This window comes from Dendroctonus ponderosae, unplaced genomic scaffold (genome assembly GCF_020466585.1).
Source record: "Dendroctonus ponderosae isolate FM_Combo_2020 unplaced genomic scaffold, Dpon_F_20191213v2 Dpon_F_20191213_1, whole genome shotgun sequence".
Classification (NCBI taxonomy): Eukaryota; Metazoa; Arthropoda; class Insecta; order Coleoptera; family Curculionidae; genus Dendroctonus; species Dendroctonus ponderosae.
In genome coordinates, this window is record NW_026017110.1 from 24533401 (window position 1) to 24550885 (window position 17485).

At 34.3% G+C, this 17485-nt stretch overlaps 3 protein-coding genes and 1 long non-coding RNA gene across 7 annotated transcripts in view; 2 read left to right on the forward strand and 2 right to left on the reverse strand.

The window, feature by feature from the left end:
• The window catches only part of LOC109535327 (cuticle protein 21), a 29838-nt gene extending 28369 nt beyond the window's left edge, over nt 1–1469 (forward strand). Inside the window, exons 5-6 of one of the 2 annotated variants that reach the window (XM_048670616.1) lie at nt 622–744; nt 799–1469. In XM_048670616.1, the coding sequence (XP_048526573.1) occupies nt 736–744; nt 799–1380 (591 nt within the window). In that variant the 5' untranslated portion in view covers nt 622–735 and the 3' untranslated portion in view covers nt 1381–1469. Of the gene's footprint in view, nt 1–621; nt 745–798 lie in introns of those variants that run through there. The other variant, XM_019901213.2, reaches the window with a different exon arrangement.
• Nucleotides 1–17485, reverse strand: part of LOC109543110 (phosphoserine aminotransferase) — a 65828-nt gene that overhangs the window by 17871 nt on the left and 30472 nt on the right. The gene's annotated exons all lie outside the window — the stretch shown is intronic.
• Nucleotides 5879–11668, forward strand: LOC109535333 (beta-glucuronidase). Of its 2 annotated transcripts, none has more exons than XM_019901222.2 (13): nt 5879–5975; nt 6649–6832; nt 6887–7069; nt 7665–7831; nt 8128–8261; nt 8318–8508; nt 8567–8684; nt 8738–8936; nt 9814–9957; nt 10293–10377; nt 11013–11189; nt 11256–11394; nt 11448–11668. In XM_019901222.2, the coding sequence occupies exons 2-13, from the start codon at nt 6668–6670 to the stop codon at nt 11642–11644; spliced, it is 1899 nt and encodes a 632-aa protein (XP_019756781.2). In that variant the 5' UTR covers nt 5879–5975; nt 6649–6667; the 3' UTR covers nt 11645–11668. The 2 variants fall into 2 exon arrangements, with proteins under 2 accessions (XP_019756781.2, XP_048526565.1); XM_048670608.1 differs by having other exon boundaries at nt 5886–5944.
• On the reverse strand, nt 6794–7740 carry LOC125505854. Of its 2 annotated transcripts, none has more exons than XR_007282486.1 (2): nt 7649–7740; nt 6794–7590 (listed from the first exon to the last, which is right to left on the reverse strand). It is a non-coding gene; the product is annotated as an uncharacterized LOC125505854 (long non-coding RNA). The 2 variants fall into 2 exon arrangements; XR_007282485.1 differs by having other exon boundaries at nt 7646–7733.

The following is a 17485-nucleotide window of genomic DNA, read 5'->3' on the forward strand; positions in this document are numbered from 1 at the left end:
AATTTTTTTGAAGAACTTTGACTTGATCAATAGCAGAGGAGCCAGATATTTCTTGTTAATAAAAGTTAGGTCAGATCGTCTTCTTCTGGTCTAAAGAATATCGCGGTACCCTTTTGATCATGAGCTTACGGGACACCCTGCATAATTGCATACACAACTGGGAAAGTTAAGGTATGCGAATTTCCAAAAACCTAAATGCATGGCTGATTCATTTGAGTAGATACTTTGCAGACATTTTACTAAAATACTTCATTGGAACCAATCTCATTTTCATTCATTATGAGCTTTTGATCACTTTATTGCAAAACTGCATTCCCATTCGAGAGGCCCATTTTCAACCACACGACTAAAACAATTCACAAAATAAACCATGTAGGTATTCAAATAAGATTGATTGCGGTGATTTAATAAGGACACCCGTACTTTTACTAGTAAATGAAAGTGCCAGGCATTTTGAGAATTTGTTCTTGCACCGGATGCCTCCAGCCAAATTAGCCGACTGATACGTATAAGTCCAACCTTGACAGTATTTTAGATAATCTAGAAAAGGGGTCAGGTATTATGTTACCGATACGATTTCAACTGTAGGTTGTTACCTAATTTCACTGAATTGACTTCAAGGTGTAGGGTGATTGGGCGTGGTGACCTATGACGAGATTTTCGTATATAAGCAGTGGAAAAAATACGGTAGTCACTGTTTAAGTCAAAGCTGTAGAACAACCACTACCAAGCAACATGTACAAAGTGAGTAGCAAAGTTGGTATGGAGGATGGGTTTCATCAGATAGTTTCTTTTCAGTTCTTTGCCGTCGCTGCCCTTTTGGCCGTAGTCAGCGCTGCTGACTACCAAGCCACTTCCTTCGTTTCCTTTAACGACAACCACAACTCTGTGCAACATGTTGCCGGTGCTGCTCCATCCAAATACTCCATCCCAGCTCAACCTGTCTACAGTATTCCTGCTCCTGTAGCTAAAGTGTCCATCCCAGTAGCCAAAATCGCCGCCCCCGTATACTACAGTGCCCCAGCGCCTAAATACGCCCCAGCACCAGCTCCAGTATACTCTAATGTAGCTGTCCCAGTACCAGTAGTAGCTAAGTACGCTTCTGTACCCAGCTATGCACCCAAAGAAGAATACGGCCCAGCTCAATACGAATTCGCCTATGTGGTGGAAGACTCCCATACTGGTGACTTCCATTCCCAGCAGGAGCACCGTGATGGAGACAAAGTAGTTGGACAGTACTCTCTGCATGAAGCTGATGGTACTGTGAGGGTGGTCAAATACTCTGATGAAGGACACGGTTTCAACGCAGTGGTGGAAAAACAAGGAACCCCAGCTGTTGCCCCAGCTTACAATAAGCTGGTTCCAGTTGCCAAATACTAAGTCGGCGCTAAGAGGAACCTGACTGCAAATTACACCAAATCAACTTAAGAATTTATTTATTTATTTCAATATATTTATTGCAAAATTTACTGTTGGTTTTTGTTCAGCCAGTCAATATTTTAGTGGTTCATTAGAAACGTTTTATTTGGACTTTCTTATGTGTTTTATAAAAAAAATGCGTTATGAGACAGAGAACGCTTCAATTTTAGCACAATTCGTGTTTAATTTGGATTTTTAAGAACACTTTTTTAGAGCTATTTTTTTGTTCGTTGAAAATATCAGATCTGTGAAATCTCCCTGTTATTTCTTGGTTTTGCAGATTTATTCGTTTCTTATTTATTTGCAATTTTGTCTTGTTACTTTTTGTTTCATTCTTTAATACATTTTTGCTTCTGGTTTGAGTTGAGTTGATGAATGTTTATAATAGGCGATTGCAAGTTTGATGTTCAGTTAAGAACGTTTTAGTTGGCTTCTTTACAATGGTTGTTTAGTTTAAGCTTTAATTTAGACTTCATGTGTTTTTCCAATAGCGTTATTTGACAGAAAAGTTTTTAATTTTAGCATGAACCATTGATTAGATTGTGCTTAATTTGGATTTTTGGGAACAAGTTTTTTTGGAGCCATAATGATCGTTGAAAAGTTCAGATCTGTGAAATTTTCCGCTGTTATTTTTTCATTTCACAGATTTATTTGTTTCTGATTTCTTGCAATTTTTCTTGTCATTTTTTTATTCTCCTTTAATAAAATTTTGCTTCTGGTTTGAGTTGAGTGGACGAATGTTCATAATAGGCGATTGCAAGTTTAGAGGTGAGTTTGAAACGTTTCAGTTCTTTTACAATGTTTGTTCAGTTTTAGCTTTTATTTGGACTTTTCATGTGTATTTTTAATAGTTTTATTAGACAGGTAAATATCTAATTTTATACCTAAGCTATTGATTAGACTGTGTTTAATGTATAACATATATTATAACATAATGACAAGTCTAAATTATAAACCAACTTTCTTTAAACGCTATGTGGATGATTGCTTAACGTGTTTACCCAAAGATAAAATTCAATATACCCTAGATAAATTCAACAATTTTCACGACACTAAAATTTACAATAGAAAACGATAAAAATCAATCAATACATTCTTTAGACATAACAGTAAATTATGATGATAATTCAGGTGAAATATAAAACAAATTGGTATACAAAAGAAGTTTGGTCAAGAAGATATCTAAACTATAATTCATATGCACCCCAAAAATATAGAAAAAGCGTAATAACTGCACTTACTATATAGAGCTATAAAATTAACACACCCAAATTACAGACAAGAAAATTTCAAAAAAAATCAGAAAAATATTACTTAATAATAACTACCCAAAAAAATTTTCTGAACCAATAATAAAGCAAAGAATTAACAAGATTTACAACTCAACTAAATATAACAATAATGAGGAACARAGAAACAATACATATATATCACTACCATATATTCCAGAAATCAATAAAAAAATTTCGAAAATACTAAAGCCACACAACATTATAATTGCGGAAAAACCAAAAAAAACAACTTATCAACTGAATGTTTCCCAAAACTAAAGCCAAAAACTGACAAAATGGATATACCAAATACTGTATATAGAGTGAACTGTTCAGAATGTCATAATACATATATAGGACAAACTAAACAATATTTAAAAAAGAGAATATACGAACATAAATATAGTCTGAGAAATACTACTGAAAATAAAACAGCATTTACACAACATGCACACCAAATGTTGCATAATTTTGATTTTGACAACGTAGATATATATTAATTAGGTAAACAAATTATCATAAATGAAGAATTCAAGAAATGATACAAATAAAAAAACATGCAAAAGCAGTAAATTTCAGATCAGATACCGACAACCTTAGCAACATTTAACAAACCCTAATAAAGCCATAAGTATGGAACACTAAGTACACTAGTGAAAAATTAAAACTATATCTGCTTATCTCAATACATGCATACCGCTCTCGCAAATGTAGAATATAATTCAGACAAATTTAAGGTTTCAAGAAGGCAAAGACCTAAAAGAACATTGATTTTTACCAATCATGAGGTAAGTTTTTCCGGTGTTTTGCTCTCCCAAAAGGAAGCATTTTTTCCCTCAAAAACTGATGAATGTTTTAATACTTTGTAAATTATAATTTTTATACAACATGTTTTAATTGTGAATTGGTGTTTGTAGTTTGTGTAAATTTTAAATCTGATGATGGCGCTGTTGTCTCGCCGAAAGGTAATGAAATAAACGATGTTCAAAATTTTTACTTCACACTTTGACTGGGACCCAGATAAGATAAGAATATCATAACAAGTATACGCAGTCAGGAAAATAAATCAGAATTTAATTTATAATTTTGGGAAAAACTTTTTTAGGAGCCATAATGATCGTTGAAAAGACCAGATCTGTGAAATCTGCCGGTGTTATTTTTTCATTTTGCAGATTTATGCGTTTCTGATTTCTTTGCAAATTTATCTTATTACTTTTTGATTCATTCTTTAATAAAATTTTGCTTGTAGTTCGAGTTGAGCTGACGAATCTTCATAATAGGCGACTGAAGTGAAGTTTGGTGGTCAGTTAGAAACATTTCATTTTGGCTTATTTACAATGTTTGTTCAGTTTTAGCTTTTATTTGGACTGCTCATGTGTTTTTTTAATAGCGTTATTAGACAGAAAAGTTTTCAATTTTAGCACTGAACTATTGATTAGATTGACAGAAACAACTTTTTTTGAGCCATAATGATCGTTGAATAGATCAGATGTGTGAAATCTTCCGGTGTTATTTTTTCATTTTGCAGTTTTATTCGTTTTTATTTTCTTTGCAATTTTTTCATTGTCACTTTGTTCATTTACTCTTTAATAAAATGTTGCTTCATGTTCGAGATGAATGAATGCCTGCTATGGCTCCGGAAAAAAAATATTACAGAAAACGTAGAAGAGCGAGAAATTCTCCGATGTTTATGTAAGAAGCAGGTAAGTCGATTCTACAATACCTTAAAGTTTGAGTTTGATGGCATCATCAAGGAATTTTTCCACAAATTTTCAAATGAGCGATGTTTATTATAGACGCTTGCAACAGGTGATCGACAGTAGTTCCGAAAAAAATAAGTTGTAGCCAAACGGAAAAGGATGCAAACTCCCAGATTTCTACATTAAATGCATAAATATCGATTCTAGGCTATCTATGAATTTCGGTTCAATGACATAATCAGAACTTTTTCCACAAATTTCCAAAATTGTCCGATGTTCATTATATACACTTGCTACAAGCGATCTGCAATGATTCGGTAAAAAATTGATTGTAGCCGAACTGGAAAAACCAACAACTCGCAGATGTGTCGATTCTATAAGTGCTTAAAGATTTATTTTGGTGGTATCTTGATGATTTATCCACAAGTATTCAAATTTAAAGATTTGCAATTGTTCCGTAAAAAAATAATTGCACGCACATTGGATAAGATAAAAACTCACAAATAATCATCGTGAAAGCCAAAAGATTTATTCTATGACACTCAAGAATTTCGTTTTCAGTAGAAAATTTACCGAAAATCTTCTAAATTGATCGGTGTTTATTATATCGGGCGATCTGCAATGATTCCGTAACAAATAAATTGCTGCCAAATTGAAGAAATTACAAGCTCACAATTCTGTAGATTGGAAGCAAAATGGCCTATGATACTAATCAGGGTTTTTTCCACAAATCTTCAAAGTTGAGCATTTGATCCAAATTGAGAAAAACCTTTAAAACTACCTTGTTTAAAAACGTGTTTGGCTTTAACATTTTTTAAACTGCGCAATATCTTGCCTTTTCTTCATTTTAAACCCTGTTGAATTACTGTGTGTGTTTTCTCACATTTTGAATCTGTTAGCTACAGTTTAATTTATGGGTCCAAACAGTTAATTTGCAATTTGGACGGTGAAAAAATCATTATTAATAAAAGCACAAAACAATCATTTTTCTGCCAGTCACTAGACAGGTTTAGTGCACCTATTTTTCATATCAGCAAATGTAATAATCAATTATAATAACATAAATAATCATAATCAAAGTAGTAAAATGGAAAATGGGATTCGTTGAATTGCATATAGATACAAATTTAAAGTGGGTTCAATATTTAATTTAAGTGTTTTGTTGAAAATGTCGACGGTTTTTCCAGTTTATTACCCTATCATAAGTTTCCCAAAAACGCTGTTTCGCCAAAGCTGTATTTTTTAACCACGTTATCACAAGTAGATATAATTTAATTCTCACTAGTAGCGTCGCTTTAATTGTTAATTGAACTTGACCAGAAAATCTCAATTGTTCATAACATCCTATTTACACCTAGAGGTCGTACCATTCCAAGTGCTTTAAAGGAGGAGACAACAAATTATTGTTCGATTTAGAGTGGACTTATCGTTGAAAAATATCGGTTATCTGTAGAGTTCTTGCTGATAATATTGTTTTGCCAGTTTTACCGCAATTATTAATACGTGATGGAGATCTGTGTTTTAGCAGAATTTAAAAGTGATACACCCAAACAGGTGAGAACCGATCGGTGAAATCACTTAAAAGGTAAGAAAATCATTAGAAAGTTTTCCTAAACATGTTATATGGTTTCTTCACTGACGCCTTTTGCCATTTATTATAAGGTGATCCCAACTGCGGTCTGTAAAAATGACAAATCAGCATTAATAGTCTCTTAATTTAACCGGCTTGACTCTTCAGTTTCTCCAAATTTGCATTTTTTTGTTGCAGAAAGTGCGAGAAAAGAAGTTATTTTAACATTAAAAGTGCGTTATTGAGTTCACTTTCAGATCATTTTACAAAAAATTCATATTTGAGTTAAATATTTTTCAACGTTTTGGAACCTGTGTCAAGAGAATCTAACAATATAAACATTACAAATCAACTACTCCGGATTTACAGTTTGATAGTAGATTCTTAAGGCTTTAAACAAAGCTTTTTTTGTTAAGTGAACTTTTTATTCGCAGTTAAAGCACTTTGAAGTTAAGAATAAGTCAGCTTTATAAATGAGCCCTTAACTTACAACTTTCCTGAGTCGTGATCCTTGTGCGGGAAAATTTCCATTGTTAATACAGTTTTCAATCCTTTTGCAATGAGTGAAAATTGGTTAAAAAACAAGACAAGTTGTTATGTCTATGACGGACTTCAATAGCTTTTATTAATAAAATATTTATTATTTATTTAAAAAATTCCTTATTTTTCAATAACGATATTTGTTCAGCTGATCTTCCTCAGTAAAAATGAAAGCCGTTTTTTCCGTATCACTGCTACTGGGATTTTTCATGACTCAGTCAGCCCATGCAGGAATTCTACAGGCGAAAAGCTCGCAAACTCGAGAAGTCCTCAGTTTGGACGGCTTATGGTACTTTACTATGAATGCAAGTTTAGTGTCTACAATCGAAGAAGTAAGCCTTAGATACTCAATTTCACAGGCTTTAAATATTTTTTTACATATTCAGGCCACTGATGTAGATCTGAATTTAATGCCAGTACCATCCAGCTACAACGACATTTCCACTAAACTGAGCGTCAGAGATCATGTGGGGGCTGTATGGTATAAACGGACGTTTTTCGTTCCCTCCTCATGGAATGATAAAAAAGTCTGGATTAGGTTTGGTTCCGTTTGCTATAATGCATCAGTGGTAAGTTACTCATCAAACTCATTTGAAGAGGTCCATGTGTGAATTAACGCAGTTTTAAGCTATGAAGCGCAGACGAAGCACCTTTCTTCTTCAAGTTCACTGACTAACCCAAACATAAGTTTTGGTAAATAACAATCATAAGAAGTGATTTAACACATAACTCAAAAAACATCCGAGGGAATACTGATGTATGCTGTTCACTCTTTTTAGACTTCCTGTAATTTCATTTTGTGGTTGAACATTTCGCTACGAAGGCTTTTCAACGTTATTGAATTACCGAGTAGGAAGGAATAGCTGAAGAATTATGCATCTATTATTTGTCCCTTCCATTCGTAGAAATCTTCATTTTTTTCCATTGTCTTGTCGAGTAAAGACACTGACTGCTCTTATTTTATTAGCGGCTTCTTTGAATAGATGGTTATGCAATATAAGATAGCACAAGCGTGCGCAATTTTCTCCCATAGTTTATTCCATGCCATTCAATATTATTAGCGGGAATTGGTGAACATTGTGTGAATACACTGAAGAAGGATTTGTTAGGTTTTGTGTTAACTTCAAATGGTTTCTTATGCTTACGACAATTAATTGATTCTAGACTATAAATGATGAAGTTGCTGTAACCCACAGTATTGGCCATCTTCCATTTGCAGCAGAAATTTCTTCATTACTGAAATTTGGAAGGGAAAATTCAATAATTGTGGAGGTAAACAATATTCTGACATCGACAACTATTCCGCAAGGAAACGTGGAAACCCTTATCAGGTATTTATGGGAAATAAAAATTTTATTGCGCTTTTGCCTTTTTTTTTGAACCATTCATATGTTTTGTTGTTTCCAAATGTAACATTAAACTTTTTTTCTGGCATTAAACACAAGAGAAAACGAGCTCAGAACGGGAAGCGTGCGGCATTTAGAAGTAGAATTGGAAATTTTTTTTTGCTCTGTCTAAGAATCATGTTAAAACAGTCAAAAGCTAAAGGGGCAAAAGTACATTTAATAAATTTGCTGGATTAATCAACTTCTTAGTGTATTTCAAAATCTCTCGCTTTATTTTCCAGTGGCCGAGAGAAGCAATTTTTCAATTTCGACTTCTTCAATTATGCGGGCATTGATCGGCCCGTACTCCTCTACTCTACAAATGACGCTTATGTAGATGATATCGACATTAAGACTGATCAAAGCGGGAAAGATGGTATTCAATGCGTGGATTTTTACGTTTTAAACACTTCACATTTTTTATCGCTGCAGGTTTGGTCTCGTATGAACTAGCACTGGTTGGACTTGACCCTTCTACCAGCTTGGAAGTGAACATCTTGGACAAACGTGGCGATGTTGTTGCTTTGAGTAACGAAGCTGCGGACACTTTAATAGTGGAAGACGCTCAACTGTGGTGGCCTTATCTAATGGACCCGAACCCTGGCTATTTGTATACCTTAGAAGTAGGAAAATAGCCAAAAATTTCCCAACAATTCCATAATCTTTAAACGTCCTGTATAGGTTCTCATCAAACGCGGTGAAGAATTAGTAGATCACTACAAGCAACCGTTTGGAATAAGACATCTGGAGTACACCAGCGACCAATTCACGATAAACGGCAGAAACATCTACATCAGAGGTAGCTGGCTTAAACATACCTCCTTCCAACTGACTTTGGTTAAATCTCTACAGGATTCAGCAGGCATGAAGATTCAGATATTCGGGGAAAAGGTCTGGATTTGCCACTGATCATTCGCGATCACAGTTTGATCAAATGGATCGGCGCCAACTGCTACCGAACTTCTCACTATCCATATGCAGATGAAATCATGGACTTGGCCGACCAATTGGGAATAATGATCATTGATGAGGTACCAGCAGTCGATACAGAGTGAGTCGCTCCTTGACTAGTAAAGCTATTGATTAATTCCGATGTGATAAGGAAGTTTGAAAAGCCCGAATAAATTTCGCGAATTTATGCGCCTCTTGAAACGAGATGATGTGCTTGGGATTCGACTTCGGCAAATAACTCTATTTAACTTCGTTATCATACTGAGCCACCTCTCTCAAATATTCTAATTCATTAGAAAGGTCGCATCCTCGCGGCGTATTGATCTTGAGACTTTCTGAGGGGCGAATTTAGAATATTAAAAGGAGTTTCGTGATTTTCGCTTATCGATGGGGTCACGTGCGGTTTTTTATTTGAACAGATTCTTTTCATAGCTTTTAGCACATTGATGTTTCCCCAAAAGGTTCAACTGAGAGAAAACAGTGTCTTTTTTACTTTAACTACCAGGCTAAAATTGAGAGGAATTTTGGACTTGCTGCTATTGGAATATGCTTTTAAATAAATACCGAAAGTTGCTATTGCAACTGCCGAAAAAAAGGTTTATCTTGTCTTTCATAAAAATGCAAAATGTATTGCATGAATTTGTGGGAGAAATTATGTTGACACTTTTTCAGGCGTTGTTCTTTCTTTTCTGTTTGAAATTGGAAGTATCTGCAAAAAATCAACGATATTTTGCTATGGTTTTCTTAAGCCTTATGATTTTAATCAGGACAAATGATCTCCCGACTTATTTTCAAATAGTTGAGTTTATTACTCATCCCAAAATGTCTTTATTTTGTATATATAATTTTGCATTTTTACAAAGTAAATAAAAAATATATTGTCGCAAATGGTTTACTGACATAAATGTTTTCAAACTATTTTTTTCTATTTCTGCTGCTGCCCAAGCTTCATTTTCTATTTTTTCTGCTCCTTTCAGCGATTTCAACGATGAACTTATGGAAAACCATAAACAGTCTCTTACTGAACTGCATCGGAGGGATAAAAATCGTCCTGCTGTAGTGATTTGGTCGATTTCCAATGAACCAGTAACACAGAAAAATGAGTCTGAAGCATATTTCAGGTAAATATAAGTTTAAAAATGTATACGCAGTCTAAAAAAAATATGCACAAAAATTGTCACACAATATAGTTTATTTGATGATTTGTTCGCAATAACAGTATGTATTGCTTATCACTCTCAAGTTATTTAATTAATCTTTTTTTCTTCTTCTTGACGTGAAAACAAAACATTGAATTTATTTTTCTTGAAAACCCATAAATTCGTCCTTGCGTTTTTTAAGATGGACTTCCGCTTTTTGAGGCAATAAAATTGAGCAAATAGAATGATATTTTTCTCAATTATGAAAGCAATTAGAACAATATGCACAGATATACATTTTTGGGGCATGTTTTTAGGCAAATTGCGGCGCACATTAAAAGTCTAGACACTTCAAGGCCCATTACCATTGCAAATGCGGCCCAATTTGATGTAGAACATTCTGTAAGTTTTCGAGCTCTTTGATAACTAGTAATGTTGCTTTCATCCAAACAGGGAATGGCAAAATACATCCTTTTTTGTTTTTCGCAAGTGTGGATGAATCATATAACTATTGGGGGAATTCGAAAATAAATTGAGACTTAATGAGTAAAAAAATATCAAAGCTGAATTCGATTGGCCTGTATTATTAATAACAGAGAAGTGGCAGCTCATATGAAAAGTTTGGATGCTTCCAGGCCCATCACCATTGCTAACATGTAGTCATTCAATGTTGAACATTCTGTAAGTGTGTTCATATAATAATCATCAATATACTTTTACATCAATTTGTTTTTAACAACATCTGAGCTTTTTAGATGCAAACTAGAGAAATATTTACTGGTAAAGGATTGAAAAATTATTCGTAATTTTTTTTTATCTGCCTTATGCAAATCATACAAAAAAATCATACTTCTAGCTCGGTTTATTCATTTCGACCTGCTTATCGTAAAATACTTGTTTAAAATCAATCAGCTTGTTGCTCTTAAACTCAGTGTTTTGTATAGACCAAATCACGCCGACTTCTCTGAGTTTTTGCGAAAAACATCAGTAATGTTGCGGTAGAATTTCTCAGAAATGGTGAGTTTATTATTCTGCAGGGGCAATTTTTGGACATCCTAGGCGTAAACCGATACGAAGGCTGGTACCAAAATGTGGGGCAACTGGATGGAATCTATCAAAGAATTATCGAATACGCCACAGCATGGCATGATTTGCACAATAAGCCGGTTTTGATCACTGAATATGGAGCAGATGCTGAAGAAGGTTTGAGTTATGTAAGTGCTTGTGTATGAAGAACTACTTAGGACTAAATGGTAATTTTTACAAATTCATTTTTAAAGCTGCCTACATACATTTGGTCCGAAGAGTTCCAGAACGACGTAATGTCCGAGTATTTCAAAGCGTTTGATGAACTGAGGAAAGAGAGCTGGTTCATTGGGGAGTTGATATGGAACTTTGCAGACTTCAGAACCGACCAAGGTGGACAGCAGTTAATAATCCCCAACTTGGGGCTTTATTATTGTTTTCTTCAGACATTAGGAGAGTGGGTGGAAACAAAAAGGGCATTTTTACCCGAAGTCGACAGCCAAAACAATCGGCCTTCCTGATGCGGAAGAGATACTGGCAGTTGGCCTATGAATTGGACAACGCCACTTTGCCTGATGATTTGGATCCGTACACTAGTGATGCTGCCAAACTCAAGAAAAAGGTGAATGTTGATGAATTGTAAATTAAATAAAAGAGTTCAAATTGGGCCAATGCAGTTTCTTTTTCGGAAGGTAGAGGGGCGAATGAAATGCTTCGAATTCAGTGTTATGTACACAATAATGATAGCGACAATATATCAAACAGCCAACTTTTAAAAGAGTTAATTAACTCGATGGTGATTAAACCTTAAAGTAAAGTGGTGCAATGTCGACTTAATAGCAACTTGGCGTGCTATTTGCGCTCATCAAGTTATACATAATATAATTAAATAAAAGTGATCTCGGTATGTGGTCTCATCAAAAACCAACACTAATGCAGACAAAAAACTAATTATTCACAATAAGCCATGTCAGCACCAACAATACACCAAATTAAATTTCCAGTGCGGCATATAAGCGCGTTGTTTTAGACCGTTGGGATGGTCGATCGAAAAAGTCGATTTAATTAAATTTGACTCGGCACAATACGAAAGCGATGCGGCTTTTTTCGACCAAAAATTAATCGGGAATTATTACGGCCATAAGTGATTGATGCCCGAGTCGTTTCTGCCTTAAGGGAACGACTTATTTGCGAATCACTATCCTACGCAAAGTATCGATAAATCGATAAATGGAAAATGCTACCCAGAGAGCTTTGTTTCCTATTGATCTTCAGCTGCTCCTTTCTAGTCATGTTTGTCCCCTTTTTTGACTAAAGAAGTTTCTTTTACTTAAGTTGCTTCGTTACTTGTTCATCCTGATTGCGGTAAGAATAATATTTGTGTTAAATGAAAGAACAAAAAAAACTTCCTGCATTGCATTAGAAGCATGAAAAAGCTGTTCTTTAGCCTCGGACATTCGGTGAGATCAAATGGCATAATGTTATGCAAAACAGTAGCGTTATGCTGGTGCTGGACGCTTCTACCCAAATGCATGCAATATTTCGTTCATTCCGGAGACATCTAGACTCAATTTAGTACTCACATAGTGGTTTAAAGTTTTCCGGCTAAACTAAACAAAGATTCAGTAAGTTTTTCGCCCCAAAATGGGCCACAAAGTGAAACTGGTCAAGGCTCACTTTTTGAAGAAAATTATTTTCTTTTCAAAAATTGAAGAACAAACACGTTTCCATGCAATATTTCGTGCATTCCGGAGACATCTAGACGTAATTTAGTACTCACATAGTAGTTTGAGTTTTCCGGTTAAACTAAAAAAAAATCAGTAACTTTTTCGCCCCAAAATGGGCCACAAAGTGAAACTAGTCAAGCCTCATTTTTTGAAGAAAATTATTATTTTTTAAAATTCAAGAACAAACACGTTCCCATGCAATATTTCGTTCATTCCGGAGACATCTAGACACAATTTAGTACTCACATAGTGATTTGAAGTTTTCCGGCTAAACTAAAAAAAAATCAGTAACTTTTTCGCCCCACAATGGACCACAAAGTGAAACTGGTCAAGCCTCACTTTATGAAGAAAATTATTTTCTTTTCAAAAATTGAAAAACAAACACGTTTTGAAAACAATCTGAAACAACTGATCGGTTCGATACAGATTTTAAACGTTTCTTTATTCAGAATGAATTTTTACTTCCGCCTTCAAAAGGTGTCTTCTAGAGATTAAAATATTATTAATGGAACAAATAGTGAAAAATCCCAAAATTTACTCCTTTTCACATTCTCCGAATTTTTTTTAAAAGCTTATATATTTTAGCAACATTTATTAAAGCGTAATAAGAAAAAGTCTTTCAATAACATTTAGCGCTACACTTGTAATTAAAACATCCTGTTTTAAACGAATGTGGTCGCAAATCTTAACTCTTGAATTTAACAAACCACATGGAAAACAACCAGCTATTTATCTCGGTTGACCTCGCAAGATTAAAATAAGTAACGATAACAGATAAACAAGTTTGTGCCTGTTTATATAGTTTTACAACCATTAAATCTTAAAGACATACATTTGCTTAGCAAAGTTTACCGACCGAAAACTATTTACCTTCTTATTCTTCTGACATTTCGAAAGGACGCTGTACCGCAGATGTGAAAAGAAAACCTTCGGTACTAAACTGAAACTCAAATAAACCACTCGTACCTTTTATAGACCTAAAGTAGCAAGTCAAATATTGATTGTTGATAGAATACACTTAGCTCTAAGACATGGGGGAATGTTTAGTTTAGGAAATTAACTCAACCTTTGACAAATCCGGTTTTGTTCTGTTCGAGTTTTTGGACAATAATCAGTGAAATGGGCAGATGAGTTTGCAGGAATTTATAATTGTTAGAAGAAAATTAAGAGCGGGTACGATGCTTAGAAAGACAAGAAAAAGGCTTTACATGCTGTTGCTTTCAGGTATGCAACTTTTCATCTTAAACAATCAATTTCTGCAAAGTGTTTTCATTATTTCCAGCTTATGCTCTTCTGCAGGCGCTAGTAGATGAACCGTTATATCGAATTTACACTTCGACAATAGTTTCAACAAGCAAAAAACTAATAAAACACTAAACAAATGCTGGATAATTCTGGAAAAAGCGACAACAATTCGAGCAACACGCAACTCTGGTAATTACAGGATGTCACGACTAGTGCATTTTTCATTATATTTGTGACGGCTTAGGCCCCGGTGCATTAATTCGTGGACGTCCGCGGGGTCCCTGATAATCATTTATTTAAACATTCATAACATCAGAACGGTCCGAATTAATATTTATGCAAATACGAGAGCAACCGATGCGGCAATACTCGTCATCATGTAGACACTGGAATTAATTTTTAATTATTACTATTTGTTTAAATTTACCCAGCCGTGCGGATTTTATTGGCGTGATTAATTGGGCCTTTTGTTAAGGATATTATGTTAATTTCTGCCAGGTGTAAGATTCGAGGGTCTTGAAAAATACCTATTTTTTTTATTGAATTTTGCCAACTCGATTTTTCTTTACCATTATGAATTATGCGTATAAATTATATGCGTTATTTTAAGAACTAAAAAATTAGAATTATGTAAACGTTTTCTCTTCTGACCCAGTTTGGGATTTTTTGAAAATTTACTCTTTAAATTACGTCAATCGTTTTTACGTCTAGAAAAGACATAATCTGTAATAAAGCCAGATCTTCTGCATGTTCTGATGCTTTTCTTTATATAATTGCACAACATTATTATTTAATTGTTTAAGTTGCTATTTTAAAACGTTTCTAGGCCAAACAAAAAACAGGTATTCACCTAATTCAAATAGAAAATTAATTAGGAAAAATAAAGAAGCGAGAAGATTATTTCAACATTCAATGGACAATAAAAGATGCTTTTGCCGTACTACGGCTTTAAAATTTGTGTTGAATGTTGAATAATAGAAATGGTCAGGTGGAGGACATCTGGGCGAAACAAATATCAATAATTCCAGAAATCCATCTTCATTATGTGCTTAGGGGTTGTACTTGAATACAATGCATGAACCACCTAAACTAAAATTGGAAACACATGTGGAACAGGGCGAACAATTGCTAAGCCTTGACAATATTTTTAAGAAGAAATGAAGAATGAAACAGGATAATGTCTTTTTCTCAATATATTTATTTCTTAGTTTTATTGTGTTAAATTTCAACCTTCAAGTGTAATTTAGTTTTCATTGCAGTCACTGTCGAAATGTCTAGTGACCGAATAAATAAACGAGTTGCTTGAAAAGCTACTAAAACTCCTAGCAAATGGTTCAGCTCGGATGGCAAGACGGAGACAAAGAAACCGGTTTAAAGGGAATTGATAACCTTCCTTGTTTGCATGAAGGACACCAAAGGTTTGAAGCTCAATTGTGTTTAATTGTGAAGTTTTCGTGAAAGAAAACCACCCAAATAAGTACAATGGAATTAAAAGTTGAATAGTGGAGGAAAATCACACTTACTTGGAAATGGCTAATAAACTAGGTAATAAAAAGCTAAAGATGCTGCAATTAAGGAAATAAACAGTTCTCAGGGTATTCAGGTATATTTAGTTTTCCATTTGCTTCGATTGTGAGTTCTTCTATAAAAAATCTAAATATTTCAATTTTTACCAATACAGTTTCTAATACTAATGTTCAAGTTCTAGTGACAAATCAAATATTCGTAGAATATCTCAACCAGGTACCATTCAGGAATATCAAAATAATAACAAGCAAACCCAAATAAAATTGAAGGGGAGAAAAATTAAGATTTTTTGATCAATTTTCTACCATTTGGTAGCTGGTGGCTCCAGGTGAGTTCAGCAATTGTAATTTATCAATGGTAAATTCATACTTACTACAATTTTCTTTGATTTGATTTATTGAAAAATATTCACAAATAACAGTAAAAAAACAAGCAGCAACTAAATAAAACACAGTAAGCGATACCAATAAGAAAGGAGAAAAGAATTAACGGTTTAAGAACTTAGAAATTAAATAGATTGACGGTGATAAGGCCAAAAAAAATGAGCGGTTTTTCTAAAATAAAAACTGAACAACAGGAAAGAAATTTTCAAATATTTGATACACCGTTTTTTGACTAAAAATTTTCTATCGCCCGGATTCGACCAATTCTGCCTTGAGCTAATGAGTTTAGCTTCAATTTCTCTCTATTGAATCCAGTCTATGGATTTTTTTAAATCGTTTTTATGAGTGTATATTCAAGTTTATTAGCAGCAAAATTTGGCCATTCAAAGAAGATTCAAAAAAAGTAATCAATGCACTTCTGATCATACATCAGGCTTCTTCGCCCCTCAAAGCCCACGACATGAAAATCGTGCGCACCGATAAAACAAACCTTTGGATAGTATCCCCTATCCATTCCATCTTCCATTAATATTGGATGATCCCGATTGAGTAGTCGGCTGCCAACTATATCGGATTCGACTGGATGGATGTCATTTGCATGTACGAGTAGATAGCGGCTGATCCTCCATAGGCCCATACACTTCCTTCCGAATTTGATGTATTTAAATTGGAGCAGATTAGGTTTTTGTTAAGGAAAAATACTCTATCCCAACTCTGTATTTATTCAATCTGGCTTTGTGAAATGGTTGGTGCTTAGGAGATATCAGGCAATTTTTTACAAGCAAGCTTGACGGCAAAATGTAGTAGGTATATCAAATAAAAGTTGCTTGGATAATTGAAAAATTTTATTTGAATTTTTATGTTCTAAATAGTTCCTTAAATGGAGGAATTTTTCTTAAATAGAAGCGGAAAAAAGTTCACTAAAGTATACACTCCAACTAACTATTATCTCAATTCCTCATTAAGCCCGGGACAGAATGCAAAATGTATTCTCAGTTGAAGAATGTTGGTGCAGTTTATCCAGCATTTTGTCCAGTTCCATGTATATTGGAGACACACTGCCCTTAATCGTTGCGAATTATTTCCTTTATAAACAAACTCGGCCATATTTTGGGCCTTCATTAGTCCGGCCTGGCTAATTATCCGGACGTTTACGGCCTTTGTTATTATTATGATTGTTGGCTTTGGGACGCCGAAAGATGCTCTCTTGGATTTATGGAAATTGCTCGTTCGGTCGTTTCTTGTTTTTGAACCAGCCAAACTGGACCCAACATTATTTTAGGGATTAGCACAACATAATTGGAGCTGTTAGGGGCGGTGCCAGCAATAATTGGGCTTCGACGTTGGAAGTCGAATTAGGTGTTTTTAAATTAATTTGTCCCAGAAATTAATGCTAACTATTGAGCAAACGATAAAAGTCGTTTTTTGTTCAATGATTTTCATTGTTCCTGATAGGATCGGAAAATTGTCAAAATTGCACGAAAACAATAAAATAATTTTCAGGAAAAACATTGAACAAACATAGACGAATTATGCAAGCAGTCTCCAACCAAACTTCTATTGTTCTTGTGTGTATTAAATATTACAAATGTAATATTTTAT